This window comes from Montipora capricornis, chromosome 5 (assembly GCF_036669925.1).
Source record: "Montipora capricornis isolate CH-2021 chromosome 5, ASM3666992v2, whole genome shotgun sequence".
NCBI lineage: Eukaryota > Metazoa > Cnidaria > Anthozoa > Scleractinia > Acroporidae > Montipora > Montipora capricornis.
Window position 1 is genome coordinate 18,023,576 of NC_090887.1, and position 21,371 is coordinate 18,044,946.

Sequence of the window (21,371 nt, forward strand, 5' to 3'; positions counted from 1 at the left end):
GTCCAGTGGATAAGTCGCTGTATCCAGAATATGCAATATCCTTCATGTTAAACATTGGGTTGGCCAAACTTTTTGTACATGCCTTTACTTAGATGTGCTTAGAGTGTGTGTATTCACGGTTATGCGCACAAATACAAATATCTTTGCAGAGATTGAAACTATCGGCAAGTGACGTATCCACCAGATAAAGTTATCCGGTGTTTGATTAACCCTTTGACACCCAAACCGGCTTAAACTCTGACCAATAAATAGATAACACCAGACGATTTTACTTGTCAGTCGGGAACCCCCAGGAGTCAATGGGTTAATCACTCGTTTAAGCTTTGACCACCAACTACATCAAATATTGTGACAAGTGAAAGAAAATAATATTGTATATATAATCAGTATAAAATCTGGAGGAGTAAATCTTTTTAATTGTCTGAAACAGGTGGTGTTTTGTTTGCATTTTCAGGCAATGCCCATGCTGATCAAGTTAATGAAAGACGAAAGTGTTATTGTAAGAGACTCTGTGGCATGGACTCTGGGCCGAATTTGTGAGATATTGCCGCAAGTTGCCATTGAAAACTACCTCCAATCGCTTGTTGAAACTTTGTTGGATGGACTTGACGCTGAGCCACGTGTGGCTGCAAATGTCTGTTGGGTAAGATAATTAGCGATACAACCACAGTAAATGTTCATCTACTTTCATAATGTAGATGTATTAGGTAGTTACACAGGGTAGGTTTTAAAAGTAGACTGGTCTTGGAAATCAGAGCAACTGCGTGGCCTTCTAAGTTGTCTCCTGCCTACAGTGCCAAATCTGGTATAAACAAATTAGCATATTTTTTTGGTGTCATTTCTCAGTTTGGTTAAACCATGATTTTCTTGCTTAATTTTGTTTGAATTTCATTCGTTTGAATGTTGCTGTTTCCGTTTCATTTGCAGGCATTCAACTCTCTTGGAGAGGCAGCTTATGAAGCTGCTCCAGTTTCTGATGAGGAAGAGGAACCACAAACTTACGCTTTGTCAATGTGGTTTTCTCAAATAGTGGATAAACTTCTTGCTGTTACGGACAGGTGGGAACTAAGCCATTTTTGGTCTTGGTTGTATTAATTTTACGGAGGCAAGATATATAGAAAGCATTGGAGAGAAGCCATCACCTCCCTGGCTCAATTCGTGGACCCAGTGTCGTTAGAATGTTTCAGTGAAGTTGCCTCCCTTCATGTTTTACTCCCGACTCTCAGAGTCAGATACAAGGGAGTTCTTCTTTTAAAGTGTAGTATCAATTTAAACATGCTCAAACATTTTTTATATTGGGGTGTAGGGATGGCACAGTGGTGAGAGAACTCGTCTCCCACCAATGTGGCTCGGGTTCGATTCCTCGACTCGGCGTCATGTGGGTTGAGTTTGTTGGTTCTCTACTCTGCTCCGAGAGGTTTTCTCCGGGTACTCCGGTTTCCCTTCTTCTCAAAAACCAGCATTTGACTTGATTTGCGTTGATTGTTAATTCACTTTATGGTGTCCCCAATTAGTGCTCCAGCGCTAAATCGACTAGACACTTAAATAAAGTTCCTTTCCTTTCTTTTCCTTTTCCTTTCTGTTTCAGTTTTTTGTTGTAAGTGTTTGCAGATGGCTAATTTAAAAAGTCAAACTGAATGAACACCAGTGAGTGTTCCACCTCTCTGCTAGTCTCTCTCAAGGGAGTCGTTGAGTTAACATTGTCCAAGCTATACCGGGCTATGTTCAATTCAGCGTTTGTTGTGGCAATTTGTTGTCTTCACAGGACATATCATTAATAGTGTTAATTGTTTCAGAATACATGAATTGTTTATTTTTAAGTAATAAAATTATTTGTCTTTAACAGAGCGGATGCCAACCAAGGGAATCTTAGAAGTGCTGCATATGAAGCTGTAATGGAGTTAATAAAAAATAGTGCAAAGGTATCTAAATGTGAACATGCAGTGAAATTGTTAATAAGAAATGGAAAGATGTTGGCATGTTAACTGAATAATAATAATAATAATAATAATAATAATAATAATAATTACATACTCAATTGACCGCTCCCCATAGGGGCTTTTCAGGGCCAATGAAGCAAAATCAACGAAACAACAGAACACAACAACTACAACTGATAAGAATCCCAACTGGCCGGAGGCAAACCAGTTGGCTATTTACAAGTGCAGCTAGGAAGTTGAACCAGGGACTACTAGGAACAAATTCAACGAGTGGTCAGAGCGGGTCTTGAACCCGGGATCTCCGGATCTCAAGGCAAGCGCCCTAACCACTGGACCACACTGCCTCCCAATATAATAATAATAATTATTATTATTACTATTATTATTATTATTATTATTATTATTATTATTATAAGTAGTAATAATAATTCATGATATTAATAAAAAAAAGGTTGACTTAAACACGGGTAAATACGGTATATCCGACGATGAGGATGATGACTAAGTTTCGAGCTTAGCCAGCTGAGCTCAGGTGCTATGTAATAATAATTGGGGAAATCAAGACACATGAAATGAAAACAGATCAAGTCAGGAGAGCATTCAGAGAAAAACCTCCCAGAGAAGAGTAGAGTCCCAAACTCATCCCTCGTGACAGTAAGTCCAGGACTTGAAGTCAGTTTTTGCACTCCTTCTGTCGGTTTTTCAGAACATACTTTATCCCCTGATTTCCTGGTTGTTGTTGTTGTTATTATTTCAAAACTTGTAAACCTCAAAACCAGCTGAAGGGCTGAAGATTTTTCCTTTGAAAAGTAAAGTAAAAATAACTGTTGTGTAACTTAATCTTATTGATGATGAAAAAACCTGGGAAACAATAAAATAAACACAGTTTGCAGCGATAGCTATGTTTTGCACGAATATGAAAAATTTAGCTTAAAATAATTATTGTTTTATGTTATTCAGGATTGTTATGAAGTTGTACAAAAAACGACACTTGTCATTCTGCACCGGCTGCAACATGTTTTGCAAATGGAGAAAAATGTTTCAGACAGAGCCCAATACAATGACTTGCAATCTCTACTATGTGCCACCCTTCAGGTATGAAATTAGCACTGCCTTTTGTAGAAGAACAAATTATTGTTTGAGTGAGGTTTCTGGCTGCCATTAAAAACTTTATTCATAGCTTTTGCTGCATCATCATCTACTCCCTGATGACGATCAGCGAAAGCTAGGAATAATGTCTTAAATAGCAGCTCAAGGCCTCACTCGGACAGTTTATTTTTGTATTTATAAATATGCTGCCAAAGGGCAACATCAAATGCTTTACTGTGTAATTTCTTATTGGTGTCGTGTTGGTATATTAAAATCAGAAATTTAGCCACCACGCACCCAATTGGAACTTAATTTCCAGTCAGGGTACTTCTTGGGTGCCTAGGATGACCCCAGTTTACAAGTAAAATCATCTGGCATTAGACAGATTAAAATCTGTATAAGGTTGTGTTCTATTGGGATCAACCCTTTTTAGTTGGTTGGGTTGGTTGGGTTTTTTAGGTTGGTTTGGTTGATCAACTTTTTCAACCGGCATCAAACTAGGTTGAAACGGTTGAAAAAGCATTGGCAGCGACCGCTGTCGTATGCGCAGGCCATTTAATGTCGGCCGCAGACTCCTGCCTTGTTGCTTTTGGGCCTCAACTTGTCAACGCTGAGAATTGTGGTAATAACTATTCCCAGGAGTTACCGCGTTTTAACCAAAAACGGTTGGAAAAGTGTTCTATTGGGAAGCATCAACCCCTTCAACCTAAACCAGTTGCGGCTGAAATGGCTGATTCCAATAGAAAACGACATAAATCTCACTCCTAGGGGTCAATGGGTTAAAGAATTTTTTTCCTTCAACAGAGTGTTCTTAGAAAAGTAAATCCCCAGGATGCATTACAGATTGCAAATCCAGTTATGACAGCCTTGCTTCAGATGCTAAATGCTGGTACTGGAGTTGTAGGTGGGGTGCAGGAAGATGCTCTTATGGCTATTGGTACACTAGTTGAAGGTCAGTAAATGAGGAATTACAGCTTTCACTGCAAGTTAAATAATAAATTTTACATGCTGTTACAATTGGGCATTCTGGGAGTGGAACCCATGACCTTTCAAGAATTGTACTTGTTTGGATGTCTACCAATGAGCTGCAGGAGATTCATAGAAGCTGGCATCTTAAACTTGAAAAATCAGGCTGTTCAATGGAAGTGGGTTCTTCATTCTTTTATTCCAGATAATGTTTCTGGTTTCCTAGGGCAGATAAGATTATTTTGTTGTTTTTGTAGAGTGTGTTGTTTTAAACCAGAAACTCATAAGGGTTGAAACGTGTAACGGCCCCTTGTGTGCTGGGAAACAAGCTTCTGAATATTCAATTTGCTAAGTACCATATTTGGAACAACAAGAGCGAGGGGTTTCCAAATATGGTACTTAGCACTGAAACATTCAACCAATCAGTTCGGACTGAATATTCGGAAGCTGTGAACGCGCGTTACACGTTTCAACCCTTATGGGTTTCTGTTTAAACTCAAATCTTTTCCATAGAGTTGCTCCTTTGGCCTTTTTCGATTTGCTTGTTGAATAATGACTAAAAGCGTGTAACAAACTGATGGGGCTGTAATATTATTTTGTCATAATTGTTATGCCTTACTTTGCAGTTGTTGGTGCTGAATTTATCACATACATGGAAGCATTTAAACCCTACCTTATAGAAGCACTCCAAAACAGAGCTGAACACCAGGTAATAATAAGTACTGACATCACTTTTTCTGTATGTCTCTGGTGGACCTAAAGAAATTGTGAATAACCTTTAAACACAAATTTAAAATTCTTTCATTTTGTACACTGAACCTCATCAAGATGATGGTACTAAAAAAATTCTTATTTTCAATAGAGGTGGTGGGTGCATTAATTTGTTGATTTCAGTTTACAGTGTCTCCAATTTGTGCTCCAACACTAGCAGACTTGTGCACTTAAATAAAGTTCCTTTCCTTTCATTTGCCTGGTGACCAAGCATATTGTCCTCAATGATCATTCCAGCTTGGCACATAATAGTTTTGTGAAATATTTCCTCCATTGTTGTGTTTGTAGGTGTGTATAGCTGCCGTTGGTTTGGTAGGTGACATTGCTCGAGCCTTATCATCAAACGTATTGAGCCACAGTGACCTCTTTATGCAAATTTTGTTGGAAAACCTGGCGGTGAGTTTAAACGTTTTGTTGAAGTTATCTTGAGATGCATGGAAACCTTGGTATGGGTGCATACATGCGTGATTTTCAGATTTTAATTTGATGTCCATTCTCAGGACAACAAAATTACAAGGCTGCCTTTGTTTTATTTGGAAGCTTTAACCACCAAGCAGCAATCCCTAGGAAATTGTCACTTAAAGAGTTTTAAGCATTTGCAAGATTGTCTCTTTGTTGGTTATTCCATTCAGTGTGCATTGTATTAATGTGGGTGAAGTTAGCTACAATATTGGAGGAATGCAGTAGAAGTAAATTCTGAGAGTAAAATATTGAGAACCTCAAATGGGGTAATTTTGTTTTCCTGAAGGAAAGACACTCTGCTTGCATCTTTTTGCTAATAAAACCCAGTTTTTGATTGTATTGCTGTCACTGTTGTCTTTCTTGCTACAACCCTGGACAAACCTGTTGAGACATTTCAATCCAATTTTCAATTTCGCGCCATGGTACCATCATGTCCAAAAGAAACAAACTCGCCCCCCTCCCCACGCCTGTTGCAATGTTGTTTCGGCTTAGCAGCTCAAGCGTGCATTTCTTGTGTTACCGCAAACAACATTGCAATAGGGGAGGGGGAAAACAGTCTTTTAATTTGCGACAGTAAGCATTTTTGTCAGGGTGAGTGCAAAAAAAATAGGTATTCTTGTAATGTGTCTCAACAGGTTTTGCCCGAGTTTGTAGCACTCCTGATTATCACCAATAGTAATGATAATGGATTTTGTATACCCCACTTCACGAAGTCTCATGGCGGTTTACAATTTTTTTTCTCTGGGTAATATCAGACGTCAGCCTTTAAAGGTGCCTCTGGCAGTTGCTATCAGTCCATATTTTGTCACCCACCCCACGCATGAATGTCAATGATGCCAGAGCTAGGTCTTCCCCTGCCCTCTCACCAGTCCTTTGTTTTGTGTACATATTGTTCTTTTGGCAAATATACTGTTATAAGCATTATTATTGTTTACATTATACAGGATGGGACTGTACACAGGAATGTCAAGCCACAGATTCTATCTGTGTTTGGTGATATTGCCTTAGCTATTGGTCCAAACTTCAAAACCTACTATGAAGTTGTCATTGCGACTTTAAATCAAGCATCAGTTACTACTGTAGACAAAGTAAGTTAAAGATAAGGCTTTGCATGGCAGTATACAGAAAATGTCTGTTGTACGCCTATTCCAAGTTTCAACCTCTTATAATTAGGGTTTCTAACGTTAAGTTTGTGTGAATTACTTTAGTCAAGATTTATTCTAGTTGAAGTCTTCAAATACTCAAGTTCATCAGCAACTGAAATTATGTTCTAATGACTGTATGTGCATCCCATTGAGTTTTATGATAAATTTAATCACCCTTCCATGGAGACTAACTGAAACGTTATTTGCCCAATCTGAGTGGTTTGAGTTAATTAATTAATTTAAGTCTGCCACTACAGTAAAAGCTCTTTTATTGGAGACACTTAATATGCAGCTCTACTCAGATAGATGATGAAAAAAAAAACCCCATTCTATTCTCTTATTCTGTTGACCAGCTCCAGTGGTGTCCCCTTTCAACTGCTTAATTCTGAGTGGGAGAGATCATCACACTTTGTGAGCAACTTAAGGTGGCTCAAACTAGTTTCAACACTTTCAAGAGACCTTGTTATTTGAAGGGTTGACACTACAACACTTTATCATGTAACAGCAATGTAATGGTACCATGTGAAACAAATTACCATGGCAACGGGAAAGCCTTGCAAAAAACACCCTATAGTTTGGCTTTACTTGCTCATATCTGAAAGACTAACTCGGTGACAATTTTTTATTGTGTGAAAGTGATCAGTAGGCCAACAGGAAACTCTCTGCAAAGTTTAAAAAAAATCTGTGTAGCAGATTCAGAGCTACCTTCAATTTTCAATTATTTAAGGTGGCTCTGAATCCACTCCTGAATTTTTTTAAACTTTGCAGAAGGTTTCATTCGGGCATGCTGATTACATTTCAGAAATAAAAAATGTGGGTCACTGAGTTCGTTTTTGAGACAAGAGCATCTAAAGCCAAATATGGGACTGCTAGCAGACTACGCTTGAATGAGACTCGGCCCCAGCCTAGGCTGTATTCCGTAAGTCGTTTTTTTTTCTTCCCGCTTCCGTTAACCCATTCAGAATGATTTTGTCTGATCTTTCTTTTCATATTTTTTTTCCAGTCTGATTATGACATGGTGGATTACTTAAATGACTTAAGAGAGGGCTGCTTGGAAGCTTACACTGGAATAATACAGGGACTCAAGGGGGACTCCCCTGAAGGAACCGTTAGTCGTGAGTGCTGACTTCTGACTTACTGAATGAGCATTAGGGACACTGACCAACTTAGTGACAGTGTGGTCAGCATTAGGGAGCGGAAGCAAGCATGATGACAACAGCTATGAAAATGCCATGGTGTAATTAGAAAAAACAAGCTTTGCACATCCTGCAAATGCGTTTTACATTTTGGTACATTTTTATGCCGTTCTCATCCTCACAATGACATGAAATGACCAAGTTTGTGGTTATGTGGAGGATTTGAGCCCCTGGTGGTAAATTTTTGCATTTGCTCTCTGAATATCCACACCATTCTCGCCAATTTTATTCAAGGAATGTTGATACATACTTTCCATGCCAGGCGACATGGAGTAATTGCAAAATCATTACATTAACGAGGGATCATATTTTAGACAACATTCTTGAAGCTGTTGTTGTTGTCCTTGCTTAATTTCCCTACTATTTGAGCAAGTGAAAGTGTGTCATCAAAGAATGTATTTTTGGCCCAGAGATAGGACCAGTGAGATTAGTCTCCATCTACATCTCCATCAGAGTGTGATGTGAAGTGCTAGGTTTCTACCCCATATGAACCATGTGAGCGTTAGCCCTACTAATGGAAATGGGACAGAGAGAAATTCTGACCAGGGTGGGAATTGAATCCACAGCCTTCGGGTTACATCACCTCTCCTCTGCCGACTGAGCTACAAGGTCAGACGGGAGCAGGCTGTGGGAACTGAAGATGTTAAATATGTACAAGTACGGGAAGGATTACGTTTTTGCAAACGTTGGCCGTGTAGCACTTACATTTGAGCAGACTTAACTGATTAGAGTGTAATGTGAAGTGCTAGGTTTCTACCCCATACATGTATGATTGACTAATGACTGATTGCAATTGATGGATGCATGGACAGACTGACTGTCCGCCTTTTGAGGCCCCCTGTCTACCTATGTTCTAAAGTAACAAGAATAATGCCACAATAAAACAGATAACAATGATTGTTTCAAAATAACCCTGTTCGACAATATGTTGACTTGAATACTGTTGATGTTTTTTGGAGCCAATCCCATTATAGATTGAATGTCAACTCTCCTGATCTTCTTTGAACAACCAAAGATTGCTCCAAAAGTGTGCACGGTAAACTAACGATGTTTTAATATTCTCCTGTTATTTTGTTCTTTTTTCAGCTGATCTAAGTCTTGTTCAGCCCCACATCATGCACATTATAGGGTTTATTGAAGCCATAAGCACTGATCAGGATCACTCTGAAAGCAATGTATCCAGTGCCTGTGGTCTCGTGGGGTAAGCTGTGTTGTCAAACTGTTTGCCCAGAATCCTGTGCACATATAGTATGGGTAGTGATATCTCTGGGTTGTTCCAGTGTTTGTTCACAAACACTTTAAAGAGACCTTGTTATTAGAAGGATTGACACTACAACACTGTATCACTTAACAGCAATGTTATGGTACCATGTGAAACATCAATTATTGCTGAAATAGTTGCAGTCATTTTTGAGACGTAGTAAGTTACCATGGCAACAGGAAAGCCTTGCAAAAACACCCTATAACTTGGCTTTAGTTGCTCATCATATCTGAAAAACGAACCCCGTGACCCCAATTTTTTTATTGCACAAAAGTGATCAGCAGGCGAAGATGAAACTCTCTGCGAAGGTTAAAAACATTCTGGGGAGCGGATCCAGAGCTACCTCAAAATTTCAATTATTTAAGGTGGCTCTGAATCCACTCCAGAATTTTATTCTGGCATGCTGATTACATTTCAGAAATAAAAAATGGGGTACCGCATTCATTTTTGAGATACGAGTAGCTAAAGCCAAAATAAGGGGTGTTTTTGCAGGGCTTTCCTGTTGCCATGGTAACTTTCTACGTGACAAAAATGACCGAATCGTTTGCAGCAATAATTGGTGTTTGATATGGTACCATGACATTGCTGTTAAGTGATACATGGTTGTCAATCCTCCTGGTAAGGACGTTTCTTTCAAGTGTTGCAGCTGGTTTGAGCCACCTTAAATTACAATGCAAGATCTATATATACATAAATAATCCTTAAAAGCTATGTTGTGTTTACGGTCCTCTTTTTATCTATATTTCTAATTCAGACTGCAACCTTGAAAGTCCGGGCAAAATTCAACATTCCCGAGAGCACTGCCCTCTGCATCTTTCGCAGTGCGTCTGTAGTTTCTGCCTCCCATGAGCTCGCTCATCGTTACATCCAGCATCGTATAGCTCAGCGAGTCCAGTGATGGTGTGTGATGGGCAGTTCTTCCACTCTGTGAGCCGCCATCCGTACTTAAACTCTCATCCTCCATCCTGATAGTCACTAGACGCCTTTGCCATCGTTGACTTCTGACCTCATCCTGTAACTTCTCTATTTGACACTCCCGCACTTCCGTCCTGATCTTTTGCATGTTGTTGTTGTTGTTGTTGTTGTTATTATTATTGTTGTTGTTGTTGTTGTTGTTATTATTATTATTCATGTTTCATCAATTTCCTCTGTTAGCGATATTTGTTCTGCTTTTGGTGCTCAAGTACATCCATTGTTGGAGAAGCAGGCAATAAATGAGCTGCTGCAGGAAGGCAGGCGATCAAAGACACACAAAACAAAACAGGTTGCTACCTGGGCCACCAAGGAAATGCGCAAGCTCAAACAACAACAGGTCAGTCAATCAAGTTGTCTCACAAACATCGCATCCTGGCTGCGGTTGCAATCTATTTAATATGAAAGGTTTGTGAACAAAACCAGCTCAAGCAGTAGGCCTTATGCTCAAAATTCCCCACCAAGCCTCATTTGAACAGAATTGTTCACATCATTTGGACATGCAATACTGTTCGCATGTGTGTTTTTTTTCTTTACAAGTTTGCTCCTCTGGGATTTAGCTCGTGCTAAAATTTACAAGTTTGATTTTCGAATCCGAGGCTTGGTGGAGAAAGTGGAATTAGCTAGTTAGACGTCATCGCACGCATAAGGACTATTGCAAAGGAATCTTGAAAACAAATCTAAGCCTTGAATTCCACTAGATGAGCTCTCAAATTCGATGTTCGTTCTTTCTTAGAGTTCAAAATATGCTCAAAATAATTTAGAACTATTTATTCACCTCGTAGCGGCGGGACATCGTAATTCAGATGGCGGAGTGTTGCAAAATCGCATTAGTGTCCCATTCTAGCCTTGATTTTTGCAGGTTTGCTTTGCAACTGCTTAAGTTTCGGACTCTACTGCGATGGTCATTCTTGCTTGGAGAGTTGCCAGTACGTGTATGCATTTTGAAATGTATGTAAATTGGAAATGTGGGTTAAAGACGAGCACTGCAACGGCATTGCAGACGTCATTGGTTCAAATCTGTTAATGCCACATGAGTTCTTTTGGTGTCTATAAAACACAATTATTGCTTAAATTGTCCATCTTAGTGCAAGGATCACATCTCTCCATTTCGAAATAAAATTAATGTACATTGGAAGTACGGGTTACAGTCGAAATGGAGAAGAGCATTGCACTGGCCTCGCAGAGGTCATGATTTCGAATGCTGTTGAAGCCATGTGTCTTTGAGAGACAATTGCTTGAATTGTCCAGATATTAGAGCGGTTTTCAATTGAGTGTCGAAAGTAATTACCTAATTACTTTGGTTTTGCATCTACTTCACTCAGTGATTGGTTCAAAGTTTTCGCGCCACTTTTTTAACCAATCAAAAGTGAAACCAAAACCAATTGTGGCTTGCGCTTATGGCCTTTTGTGTCGGCTACTTGTAATTACTTCGAGTTTTGATTGGTTTGCTGGATTGTCTCCAACCTTTTTGATTGGCCAAAGTAATTTCTTTGGTTTTGGTTTTACGGCACTCGATTGAAACTCGCTCCAAAGTGCGCGAATCACTTCTCCATTTCGAGTGTTTTTATATAACGTACATGGATTCCCGGTGTTCTTACACTGCGACCATCATTGTGTACTCATGATTAACCTGCGAGCTTTTCCGCCCTGTCTAAAGAAAAGTACGCCTGATCGCAGGTTAACTCATGATTGGTCAAAATGATTAAATCGGTTAGCCACGCCTGCTGATACCAAAACCTTTTCTCTCCTCTTTATTTCAGAATTGATCACTTGAGGCGACAAAAGAGCGAGCGTGCGAGAGTGCGTGAGAAACGAGCCCTCCAGAGGTCGAAACCGTGCTTTCTGGTGGACATGAGTGGCGAGCGTGTGCGTTACCCCACCCCTCCCCCCTAAACAGAACTAGCAGGCCAGACAAGGTGCCTTTCGACGGGCCAATTACAGCCGACTTGACGTGAATGACGCGAGGATGCAAGGTCGAGGTTTTCAGCCAAAGATAGTCAGGCAACTGGACTGTGCCTTGCACGATCGTAACGTGCAATACTGATTCAGTGACTCGGACGCACAGAATGCCAACGCGGCGAGAGAACAAAGGGAACAACCTTGTTCGGGCCTGTAAAAGGTGTAGCCTGCTTACGTTAAAGCGGAACAAGACATCCTCGAAATGAAAAAATAAATTCTGCCTTAGTGATGGAGAGACGGATAAAAGATTGTACCTTCCCACCCCACCCCCAATAATGATCTTAGTGGATGTATTTGCGAAGACTGTGAGAATTATTCCTCATCTGTTATACACACATTCGATTTCGTCTTGTTTTAATGTAGGTCAATCCGTGAGATAAATCTTATTTTTGTGAACTGCACTCCATTAATAATTGAAATAATCAAAAGCGAAGTTTAAGGGCCCACAGACGGATTTTTCGCGCGTTGCTAAGGAAGTGAAATGTTACTTCCGGTAACTGACGTCATCATATCATGAGCTGACAAGAAAACCCACTCACAAGCTTCTCACAAGCAAAAGTCACCGCATAAACTGTTGTTTCCATCGAAGATTTTTCTTCGCCCTTCCTCGCGCTCGTTCTCAGATCAACTGCGCATGCGTAAACGAACTGACTTCCGGTTTGAGAAAAAAGCTAAATTTCCGGCGGTTTTAAATTGAATTAAATTTTTTTTTACATGGCGCGTTTCAGCCCCAAACACAAAATATAGCTAAGCATTGATTTTTTAAAATCATCTTTTTTGAAAAAGTTATGGATATTTCAGTATCGTTTATGTCTCTAAAAAGAACATTTTTCAAAATAAAAAGAAAACCATGCTTGGCTGGATGCAAAAACGAATACTAATTATCAAACCATCGATTAAATACCCAAATTGCGTAACACGGAGACAAATTTAGAGTTTTCTTTTATTGGTCACGTGACCATGGGCGTGGTATGATGACGTCATATTTAGGGTCATTCGCTTACAAAAGTTGGAAAGTGACCAAAATAATGCCAAATTTTCTCAAATTACTTAACTATTACATCCTTAGCAACGCACCCCAAAAAATACGTCAGTGGGCCCTTAATGTACAGTGAATGTCGTTTAAAATTTGGTATGAATTGTTTCCACCAAGAGGAAATAAAAAGCTTTAAAAAGGAATAGAAACTAAGTCTGCGCACTTGCTAAGCTATTAAAAAGCTGTTTTGAAGAAGCTACTACGACTTCCTTGTTTGTTTACATTTTTACCTGCGTGCATGCCAACCACATGTTAGCGTGGAGACCTCCTTCTCACACGCACGCTCCGCGCGAGCATCCTTCAAACTAGTCTGTTTGTGAACATCTTTTGTTTCAAGTTAAATATGTCTGCTTTTTCAGACAAAGGCACAAGCTTTACCTGTCGATATATTATTTAAGAGTTCAACCTTATTCAATCACTTAGTAAATAAGAAATGCCACCTCAGAAAATTAAAGGAAATGATAATAGTGTTCTGAATGTTTTTTTCGATTTTACTCACTGATGCTTAAGTTAGTACCACATTGTGCAGTACCAGAGAAGAGGAACCAGTTTGTGTTCACCCGTAAGCCACGTTTTCCCATAGAGTCGCACGTGTGATACTCTCAAAGGAGAGAGAGGGGTCGTTGTCTGCCTGTGGATTGGTTACTTCGACAACTCCATTGGCAGCCAAAAAAAAGGGATTTTAATATTTGGTTAGGTTTTTGCCAATCATCCGTTATGCTTTTGTTACACTGCGTGGTAGCCTCACTTGCTTTACAGCCGCTTACAAACCACTGGCTTTTTGGCAAGACATATTAATAGGCTTCGTTGGAAGGTGTTGTTTTCTCACCCAATTTGATGGAAAACTACAGTGCGAGGGGTATTTTTTTGTTGCCGTACACGCACTTCACAGTGTTTTGTGATTGGCCCGTTTTGAATTCCTTTCGTTTTATAACAACATCCACTGTTTCGTCTTGTGCCAATATAAATCCTAGATAATGATGTTAAAGTTATCAAATCGCTTGGTATGTTGCCAATGCAGTGATTCATTTCCGGCAAGTATTTCTTGTAATCGTTACCCACTAACTATGCTTTGGAGTGTGACATTCGAGATCCAGACATAGACCGGACCAACCTTGAGAGGACACCTACAGCGAGTTTAGGGGAAACCCGTTAAGTTATTTTTAAAAACACTGACATTGGAAAGCCATTCCTAAAGCGTGATCATGAATACAGCAGATATCCTCGAGCTGACCGAGACTTTTTTTTTGGTTTCATTATAATTTATCGCTAAAATCTTAGGTCTGTGCGCATCGCCTTGGTGCGTGACTTCGCTAAAGCGGCTAAAAATTGTTAATGAAAGCAATTAGGGACTTGGCAAATTCCAGAAAACTGAGTATGCAGTTAGGTCTGAAGAAAGTTATATTTAATACAGCATGCGAGTGAACCATGAGAATTTGGGCATGACTTTAATGTTGCAATCTGTTTTTTTAGTAAATCGACCGAATTCTGTTATCGTGCTGTTATGTCTTCATTGAAAATCCCAGACTTGAAGTCTCCATTACTTCCGAGTGCTGAGCAATGATGCGGAAAGAAATTTAAAGCCTGAAAATTTGAGTGGATTTGTAATGGGAGAGAAGTGGGCCGCTTCCAAGAGAGATTCTGTTTTGCGTTTTTTTTCCAATCGGAGTGACCCACTTGCTCCTCAAAAGTGCGAAAAATTGCGGCAGTTGTCCAGGATATACAGAAATTAACCTTTCTCGAACATATCCTTCTTCCTATTCCGTTTTAACAAAACCCACTTTTTAGTATTAGGATATTGGCTGTTTTTGTTTTCTCTGTTGTCTTGCCTGCTCAAGAATCGCGCCAAAACTGTTTTTTTTGCGGATGTTTTCCAACTGAGTGCAAAGGAAGAAACTTTGCGGTGTCCTTTTTCAAGAGCTACCGCCAAACTGATCCAGGGATTTGTAAATTTTCGCTCTCTGCTCCTGTTAACGTACCACGAAACCACTTTGTTATAAATAGAGCAGCTAAACCGCGGTATGTAAACAACTAGAAAAATTGAGCTGATTCTAATAAAGCTATTAGACTTGTTGGGCATTGACTCCTCATGCAAATGTTATTGGTGAGTTCTGTCTTGTTAAGTTATGAACAACCGTCGCTCAACTAGATTTATTAACATTCTTTTTTCCCAGCAAAGAGCGATCGTGCTTTATATACGTTGAAAATAAAGTATTTTTGTTAGTAATATTATGCAGAACAATTCGAGCATGATATTACGGGCAAATATTTATTTATCGGATCTCGAGAGTGTTTGCATTAAGATTTTTCGCGCGTTCGCGGCAAGCTTTTGACATTTTATTGACTGACAAGTTAATGATGTTTCTCCGATGAGTTTGCCCTGCGGTGCAAAACTCTTGTTTTGCTGAAAACAAAAGGATTATTCAGGATAGTAATTCTGCCTAAATGAGTTTAAATATTACAACAGAAATGATCAAAATCTATGGTTTCTTTGAATTCAGATCGTAACGTTGTCTTGCCTCTATGAGCAGACAATGTATGTTCATTTCTTGTTGGTTTCATTTATAATATAGATTCTTTTTGAAATATTCGCGCTCAAATTCTAGAAAAGCGATACGTCTTGTAAGAGCTGAAGTTTTTTAAGTTAAATAAAGCTTCGAGAACAGCAAAAGGTCGTGTCTTTGTTACAAAGAGTTCATTCTCGCTATTTGGTGTGTTTGTTTTCGTTCTGCACTTTGCTATTTTAAATGCGCCGCGAAAACAGTAAACATTGAAATTGTAAAAGTCACGCATAGTAATCGACACCAAAAGAAATATGACGATTTTGTCGTCTTGGCGCAATATCCTGCTTTTCACGTCTTTTTGTGTATTTTTATCAATTCTAGCAAGTACGCAATAACAACAGCCGAGATCACTCTTTCATCGTGGGAATCTGACATCATGTATTCTACTATTTGTCACACAACCGCAAATTCGAAGATCACTTTGATACCATTAGAAATTAACCGGTAATTTTGTGTTGATTGCAATAAACGAATGATGGTCGGTGTGGAAGCCAACGCGCAAACAGCTTTCACTCGTACATTAACTTTTTTTTCAAAGAAAAATTTGCAAGCACTCAGTTCAGTGCTCGTTCCAGCTGATTTTTTATATCATAGCTTAAAATAGTCTATGCCTTATAAGGCCTTTGTTGAGTGATTTGTCGATTGGTCAGACTCTATTGTTGTTTTGACTGAATATGATTGTTGAAAAAACGAACGATTTGATTGGTTATATTTCAATACCATCTGCCAATCATCGTGCACATGTCGAAAAGACAATTTTACACTCGGCACTTTAAGGCACCCAAGGGTCCCTTGTATTATTTTTCCGTCTAATTTGAGCGTCGGCGAGTGCGTTTGACAGAAGCGGAGTGTTGTGTTATCCTGACATTCCTTCATTTCAGTCATCCGTGGCGCTCAACTTTCACTTCTCTCTCTCTCTACACGCAAACAACATGGATCTCCACTCTGCTCTACCGTGCGCCACAATATTCCACGAACTGCAAACCGTTCACGACACTGGCTTTTTCTACTCGCTTCCTTCTCTAGAAGACGATTGGGCCCAGGTATGTCTGCATGTTTTTATGCTGGAGTTTTGCTATCATTTTGTGCTTTGGGTCAAGGCATGTGGCCTTTCAAACATTAGACCTCTGGCAGGAAGCTAATCGTCATTCGCAAACCGCGTTTCTGTTTTGTAAATCAGCCATGTTTATTTCCTTTCGTATTGCTTGTGTATTTCATTTTCGCGCTCGGAATCAACTCTTCGCGCACAAACTCATGTATTTTATTTTCTCTTCCCAGACGAGGCTTGAAATGGATCGTTATCTTTGTCCAGAGCCATCTTCTCTGGACAGCAAAGACTCAAATTTAGCAAATCCTGCTCCTTGGAATGAATTTTTATTGCAACCTTTTGACGAGACAAATTTTCCATTTGGCGACGATTGGGATATTAAACCGATAGATTTCACTTCAATTGCCACATTTCCCTCTGTGCCAACCGTCCTTCCAGAAACTCCAACGGAAACTAAACCATCTATGGATCTCCCAGTAAAGCCTCTGAAGATCACATTACCTACTCAAGCAAGTTGCGAAGATATTAGCAAAATTCCTAAGCCAGTTTTACCACTAACACCACCGAGCTCACCAGAATCACCAGTGCAACTGTTCAACAATAATTCCCAACAGCGATCGGGCAGACCAGCTTCGCGCTCTCCACGCGTGAAAGGCGCAAGTGGAAATGCAAGGGCAGCTAGCCCAAAAGACAAAGACTCCGAGAGTAAAAGAAGAGTTCATCGTTGCCAATTTAGTGGATGCCGAAAAGTTTATACGAAAAGCTCTCATCTTAAAGCTCATCAACGCACTCATACTGGTGAAAAACCGTACCGTTGTTCCTGGGATGGATGCAATTGGCGTTTCGCTCGCTCGGATGAACTTACACGACATTATAGAAAACACACAGGAGCAAAACCGTTCAAATGTGTTCACTGTGATCGCTGCTTTTCAAGGTCGGACCATTTAGCTTTACATATGAAAAGACACGCGTAGCTAGGGGAAAATATAATTGTAGGTGAATGAATATTGCAATTTGGAATTCATCGGGCTACCTTTCATTCAAACATGTTTGAATTAGTATCAATAATTCACGAGGTGAACCCTTGTGTCTATGATGTACCACAATCCCGGTTATACAAGCAAGCAACATGTGCTTTCTTTGCAGTTTCATGTGCAGAGAGTTGAATATGATCGGCGTAGGAGGGAGGAAAGTAGCTTTTTGGTCAGGCCTTGTGTGGACGACAAGAAAGGCAGAATCATTTGCATAAAAGCTGAGAGGAAATGAAAGCCTAGAAGAAAAGGACTCTGTCCGATGGGAATAAATTAAAGGATTTTGTATTATTAAATTCCATATGAAATCCTCGTATAAAGCGTTATAAAGAGATCTAAAAACATCGTTTAATGTACGTGCGTTGAAAATATCCAAATAGCCTGGAGAAAAATCAGATGTAAACATATTTGAGATGGGAGATTTACCTTTGCAGGCTCTAAGACGAACACAAGAAATCTCGTTATGTATGTGTAAAATTTGGCATTGTGTATGCCGAGGACAGAAAAAATTAGTGTACAGAAATATTAAAATTAAAAAAACGAACCTTCTTGGTTTTGTCAAGTATGTTTTCACACAGTAAAGGGGACGATTTGCTCTTCATTAATGTTACAACTGAAGCCAGATGTTTTTTTGAAGAAAAATTTCGTACGTGGTCATTGTTTATTGAAAGAAAATCGCATGTATCTGACAGACTGACTAGATAAAGCATTCCACATCTCTGCCGTTCAGTTCTGTTTCAGTTTACAAAAACTGACAAAATATTGTCCTTAGCACAGTTTTGTTGGATTAATAAGGACACAGAAGTATAAGCTACATTATTATTAACTCTTTTTTTAAAAACCAGACCTCGTCTTGCATTGATAATAAATTTAATTTAAGCCAGTACATTTTAATAATAGCAGAGCATTAATTGGTCAGGTTAAAGGGTTTCACGCTTCCTTGACAAGAAATTTGTTTACATCAATTTTTTGCGTGTTTACTTTCGGTGGGGAAGTGTGTTATCTGCCTCTGCGACCAAGTCCAGATCTTAGAATTCAATACTTTTGTGGTGAAGTCGAAACGGCGCTCGTTGTAAGCGCCTCGGTTATTTATCTAATCGTTTATGCTACAGCTGAAGATGTCCTTATTTTTCATAACTAGAATTTGTGCACATTGCTGCGAGCATGAAAAATCAGTGGACTGAAATCGACAATGATATCGATCTACGAAACGTGATCTACTAATTTTAACGATAACAGATATTTAAGGAATCACACAATCTACAACTCGCGCTTGATCCATTATTTTTCTTCAACTGGAAGAACAAAGTAACTAATTGAAAATGTGGTGCAGCTGGATCGGTTTATCATTAAACTTTAAGTTAATGTCTTTTACGAGTAGCATCGATGGTGTAATTTTTATTTTTATCAAACAAAACCTGGAATGGTTTCAATTTTTAGATTATTTTTCTGTGATGCATCTCGTCTAAGAGCTTCAAGGGATGAGAGGCTTTTTATTTTGCATTAGCCATTACTAAGTTTTGGAAAATATCTAATATACCTAGTGCATTTTTAAGTGAATGACCGAATTAATTTTTTGGTTTGCAGAAGCTTGAAAACGTCTGCTGTTAAAATGCTAAAGAACAAATTATTCACTGGATATCTTCCGAGTTACTTAGAAATTTGACATTGTCTCCAATCTGTCGAAAAACCTTTTTCTCTCTTCTAAGTAATTAGAAAAGTGAACACTGCATGTGCACAGTTAAAATAATGCACTGTCTAGCTTTATTACAATAATATTTCTTTGATAATGAGGTCTGGGCCAGTTATTATCTCAATAAGGCATATGTGTTTACTTTAGACTCTGAAGTAATTGTTCTTCCTTTTAAGTTACACAACAGCCAGACATTTTGATGCCTTACATGCTTCCTTTAGCCATCAATCTAAAAAGCAAAATTGATTTAAAGCAAGTAAACAAAATCCTTATTTCATACATCCAAGGGCTTTTTTTTTTATTTGCAGTGGAAATGTTACTATTCAAGATTTCTTGCACAGACTCTTGAAAGTACCTTAAAAGGCCAAATACCAAGAGTAATCAATGATAAAGGGTAATACTTGTTATCACAATTATTTCATGATAAATCATGCTGGTAAGGTTTTAGGTTTGTTGCTCTCCAGTGAAATGCATTCTATTTTACTCAGTTGGAAGCAAGATCACACACTGTCAGGTTATCAACAGGTCGCACAGACCCATCACTGCACAAACAGTTGCATATCATTTTACACAAACATTTCCCACGATATTTAATATTCTGTTTTGCTTGATTGATTTTTTGTTTCTTAATTAAGAGGTCAGAGCCACAATTATTGCAGTCAAATAGGATTTGTCATAGTATCTCTGGGAGATGAGCAGAGTGTTATTTTAAGATTTTGACAAGATGTGTGATCATGATATGATGGCCAGACTCCTAAAATGTCATAAAATTTCCCCTAATTCTGAAACATATGGCAAAAAATATAGAGTTGGCTCAAGTCCGTCTGAGACCTAAATCTTTTTTTTTTTTTTTTTTTTTTTTTTTTGTTTTAGATACCTAAATCTTATGTTTCCATTACAAAATTAACTTCCAAGACATCAAAATGAACAACACTGTGTAGTGTGCAAGCTAAACTGTTATTAAAGTTGCAATGGTCTGGAAGAAAGAGCATAGACTTCATTACTTGCAAAGGACTAATTTGTGTAAACATGGGCTTTTTATGATATTTCTTTCTTTCCAAGTATATACACTGTATATACCTAACAGTCAAGCCTATGCAAACAAGTGAAAAAAATTGGCCCCTAAATAATTATGTTGATTCAGATCACAGCCGAGTTGACCTGACATTGGTCCATTCACTGAAAACCTAAGATACATGTTTTCATGATGCATAGAGGAAAAGTAACAAAATTAAACAATTTAGTACAAGAACTTGCAATATGTAGAATCATGTACCGAGAAAAAAAAATTAGCTTCTTCAGTGTTTAACCATCATTAAAAATTTGTAAATGAGGCTAGCAAAGGAGACCTATGCCTAACTTTCAGTTGTCTGGACTACTTTCATTGTAAATAATCCAGTATACAAAGATTAGTATAACACTATCAATATACTTGCATTTATGGAATTACTTAAACTTACTTTGTCCTCTCTCTAGTACTGATTAATTCATCAGGTTAATCTGTTAAAACACCTTTAAATTAATGAATCCCACAGCTGCTCTGTACTTTTGATTTCCTGTTTAGTTTCAATTCTGTCTCAGTTTGAATTAAAACATATCTTAAGTCATTGTTGTATCCTGATTAGAGCATGTTATTAAGAAAATGATATCAATTTAATGTTAAAACTCCAGTAGGGTGTGCGACAAACATTAAGATTTTAAGAATGAAAGTTTTGTTGAACGATAATCAAACCCAACAGTCATTAGAAATAACTGATGTTTTTTTTTTTCTGAGAACCTTATTAATTTCAACTGACACGTAATTAATAAACTTGAGACTTCCTTAATCTTTTAAAATTAAATTTTACCTTATCCAGTACTATCCACACACATCTTACATCTTTGTGTTGATATGATCAAAGTTGTTAATTAAATATCAGCATTTCCTTATCTGCTACCCATGTCAAAACATGAAATCTTTTAAATTATAAGATGAAGGAAGCCTTTAAGCCATTTGAGGCCAATTTATTAACATCAGAGCAGACATTGCCCTTACTCCTTATGAGAAGCTTAGTTGAAAATAATAATTATTATTTCTCTCTCACTTTATTATAATTTTAAATTATCTTCTAATAATTGTTGTAATGATGAATTATTGAGGGTATAAATGAATACAAATTAAAGTGGCTGGTCATATCTCAGTGAAGTTTAATATTCATAATGAAATTAAAATTTCATGTATACATAATTTATATA

The 21,371-nt window shown here is 38.4% G+C and overlaps 2 protein-coding genes across 2 annotated transcripts in view; both read left to right on the forward strand.

Moving 5' to 3' along the window:
- The window catches only part of LOC138049743 (importin subunit beta-1-like), a 23,849-nt gene extending 11,689 nt beyond the window's left edge, over window positions 1-12,160 (forward strand). The window contains exons 14-25 of the mRNA XM_068896151.1: window positions 455-643; window positions 928-1,058; window positions 1,847-1,922; window positions 2,901-3,035; window positions 3,834-3,981; window positions 4,622-4,704; window positions 5,055-5,162; window positions 6,173-6,316; window positions 7,377-7,488; window positions 8,656-8,770; window positions 9,986-10,142; window positions 11,566-12,160. Coding sequence (XP_068752252.1) covers window positions 455-643; window positions 928-1,058; window positions 1,847-1,922; window positions 2,901-3,035; window positions 3,834-3,981; window positions 4,622-4,704; window positions 5,055-5,162; window positions 6,173-6,316; window positions 7,377-7,488; window positions 8,656-8,770; window positions 9,986-10,142; window positions 11,566-11,571 — 1,404 coding nt within the window. The 3' untranslated portion in view covers window positions 11,572-12,160. The remainder of the gene's footprint in view (window positions 1-454; window positions 644-927; window positions 1,059-1,846; window positions 1,923-2,900; window positions 3,036-3,833; window positions 3,982-4,621; window positions 4,705-5,054; window positions 5,163-6,172; window positions 6,317-7,376; window positions 7,489-8,655; window positions 8,771-9,985; window positions 10,143-11,565) is intronic.
- A 4,004-nt stretch (window positions 12,161-16,164) lies between these two features.
- On the forward strand, window positions 16,165-17,987 carry LOC138049749 (Krueppel-like factor 6). The gene is made up of 2 exons (XM_068896158.1): window positions 16,165-16,407; window positions 16,643-17,987. The coding sequence occupies exons 1-2, from the start codon at window positions 16,297-16,299 to the stop codon at window positions 17,384-17,386; spliced, it is 855 nt and encodes a 284-aa protein (XP_068752259.1). The 5' UTR covers window positions 16,165-16,296; the 3' UTR covers window positions 17,387-17,987.
- Window positions 17,988-21,371: the final 3,384 nt, after the last annotated feature.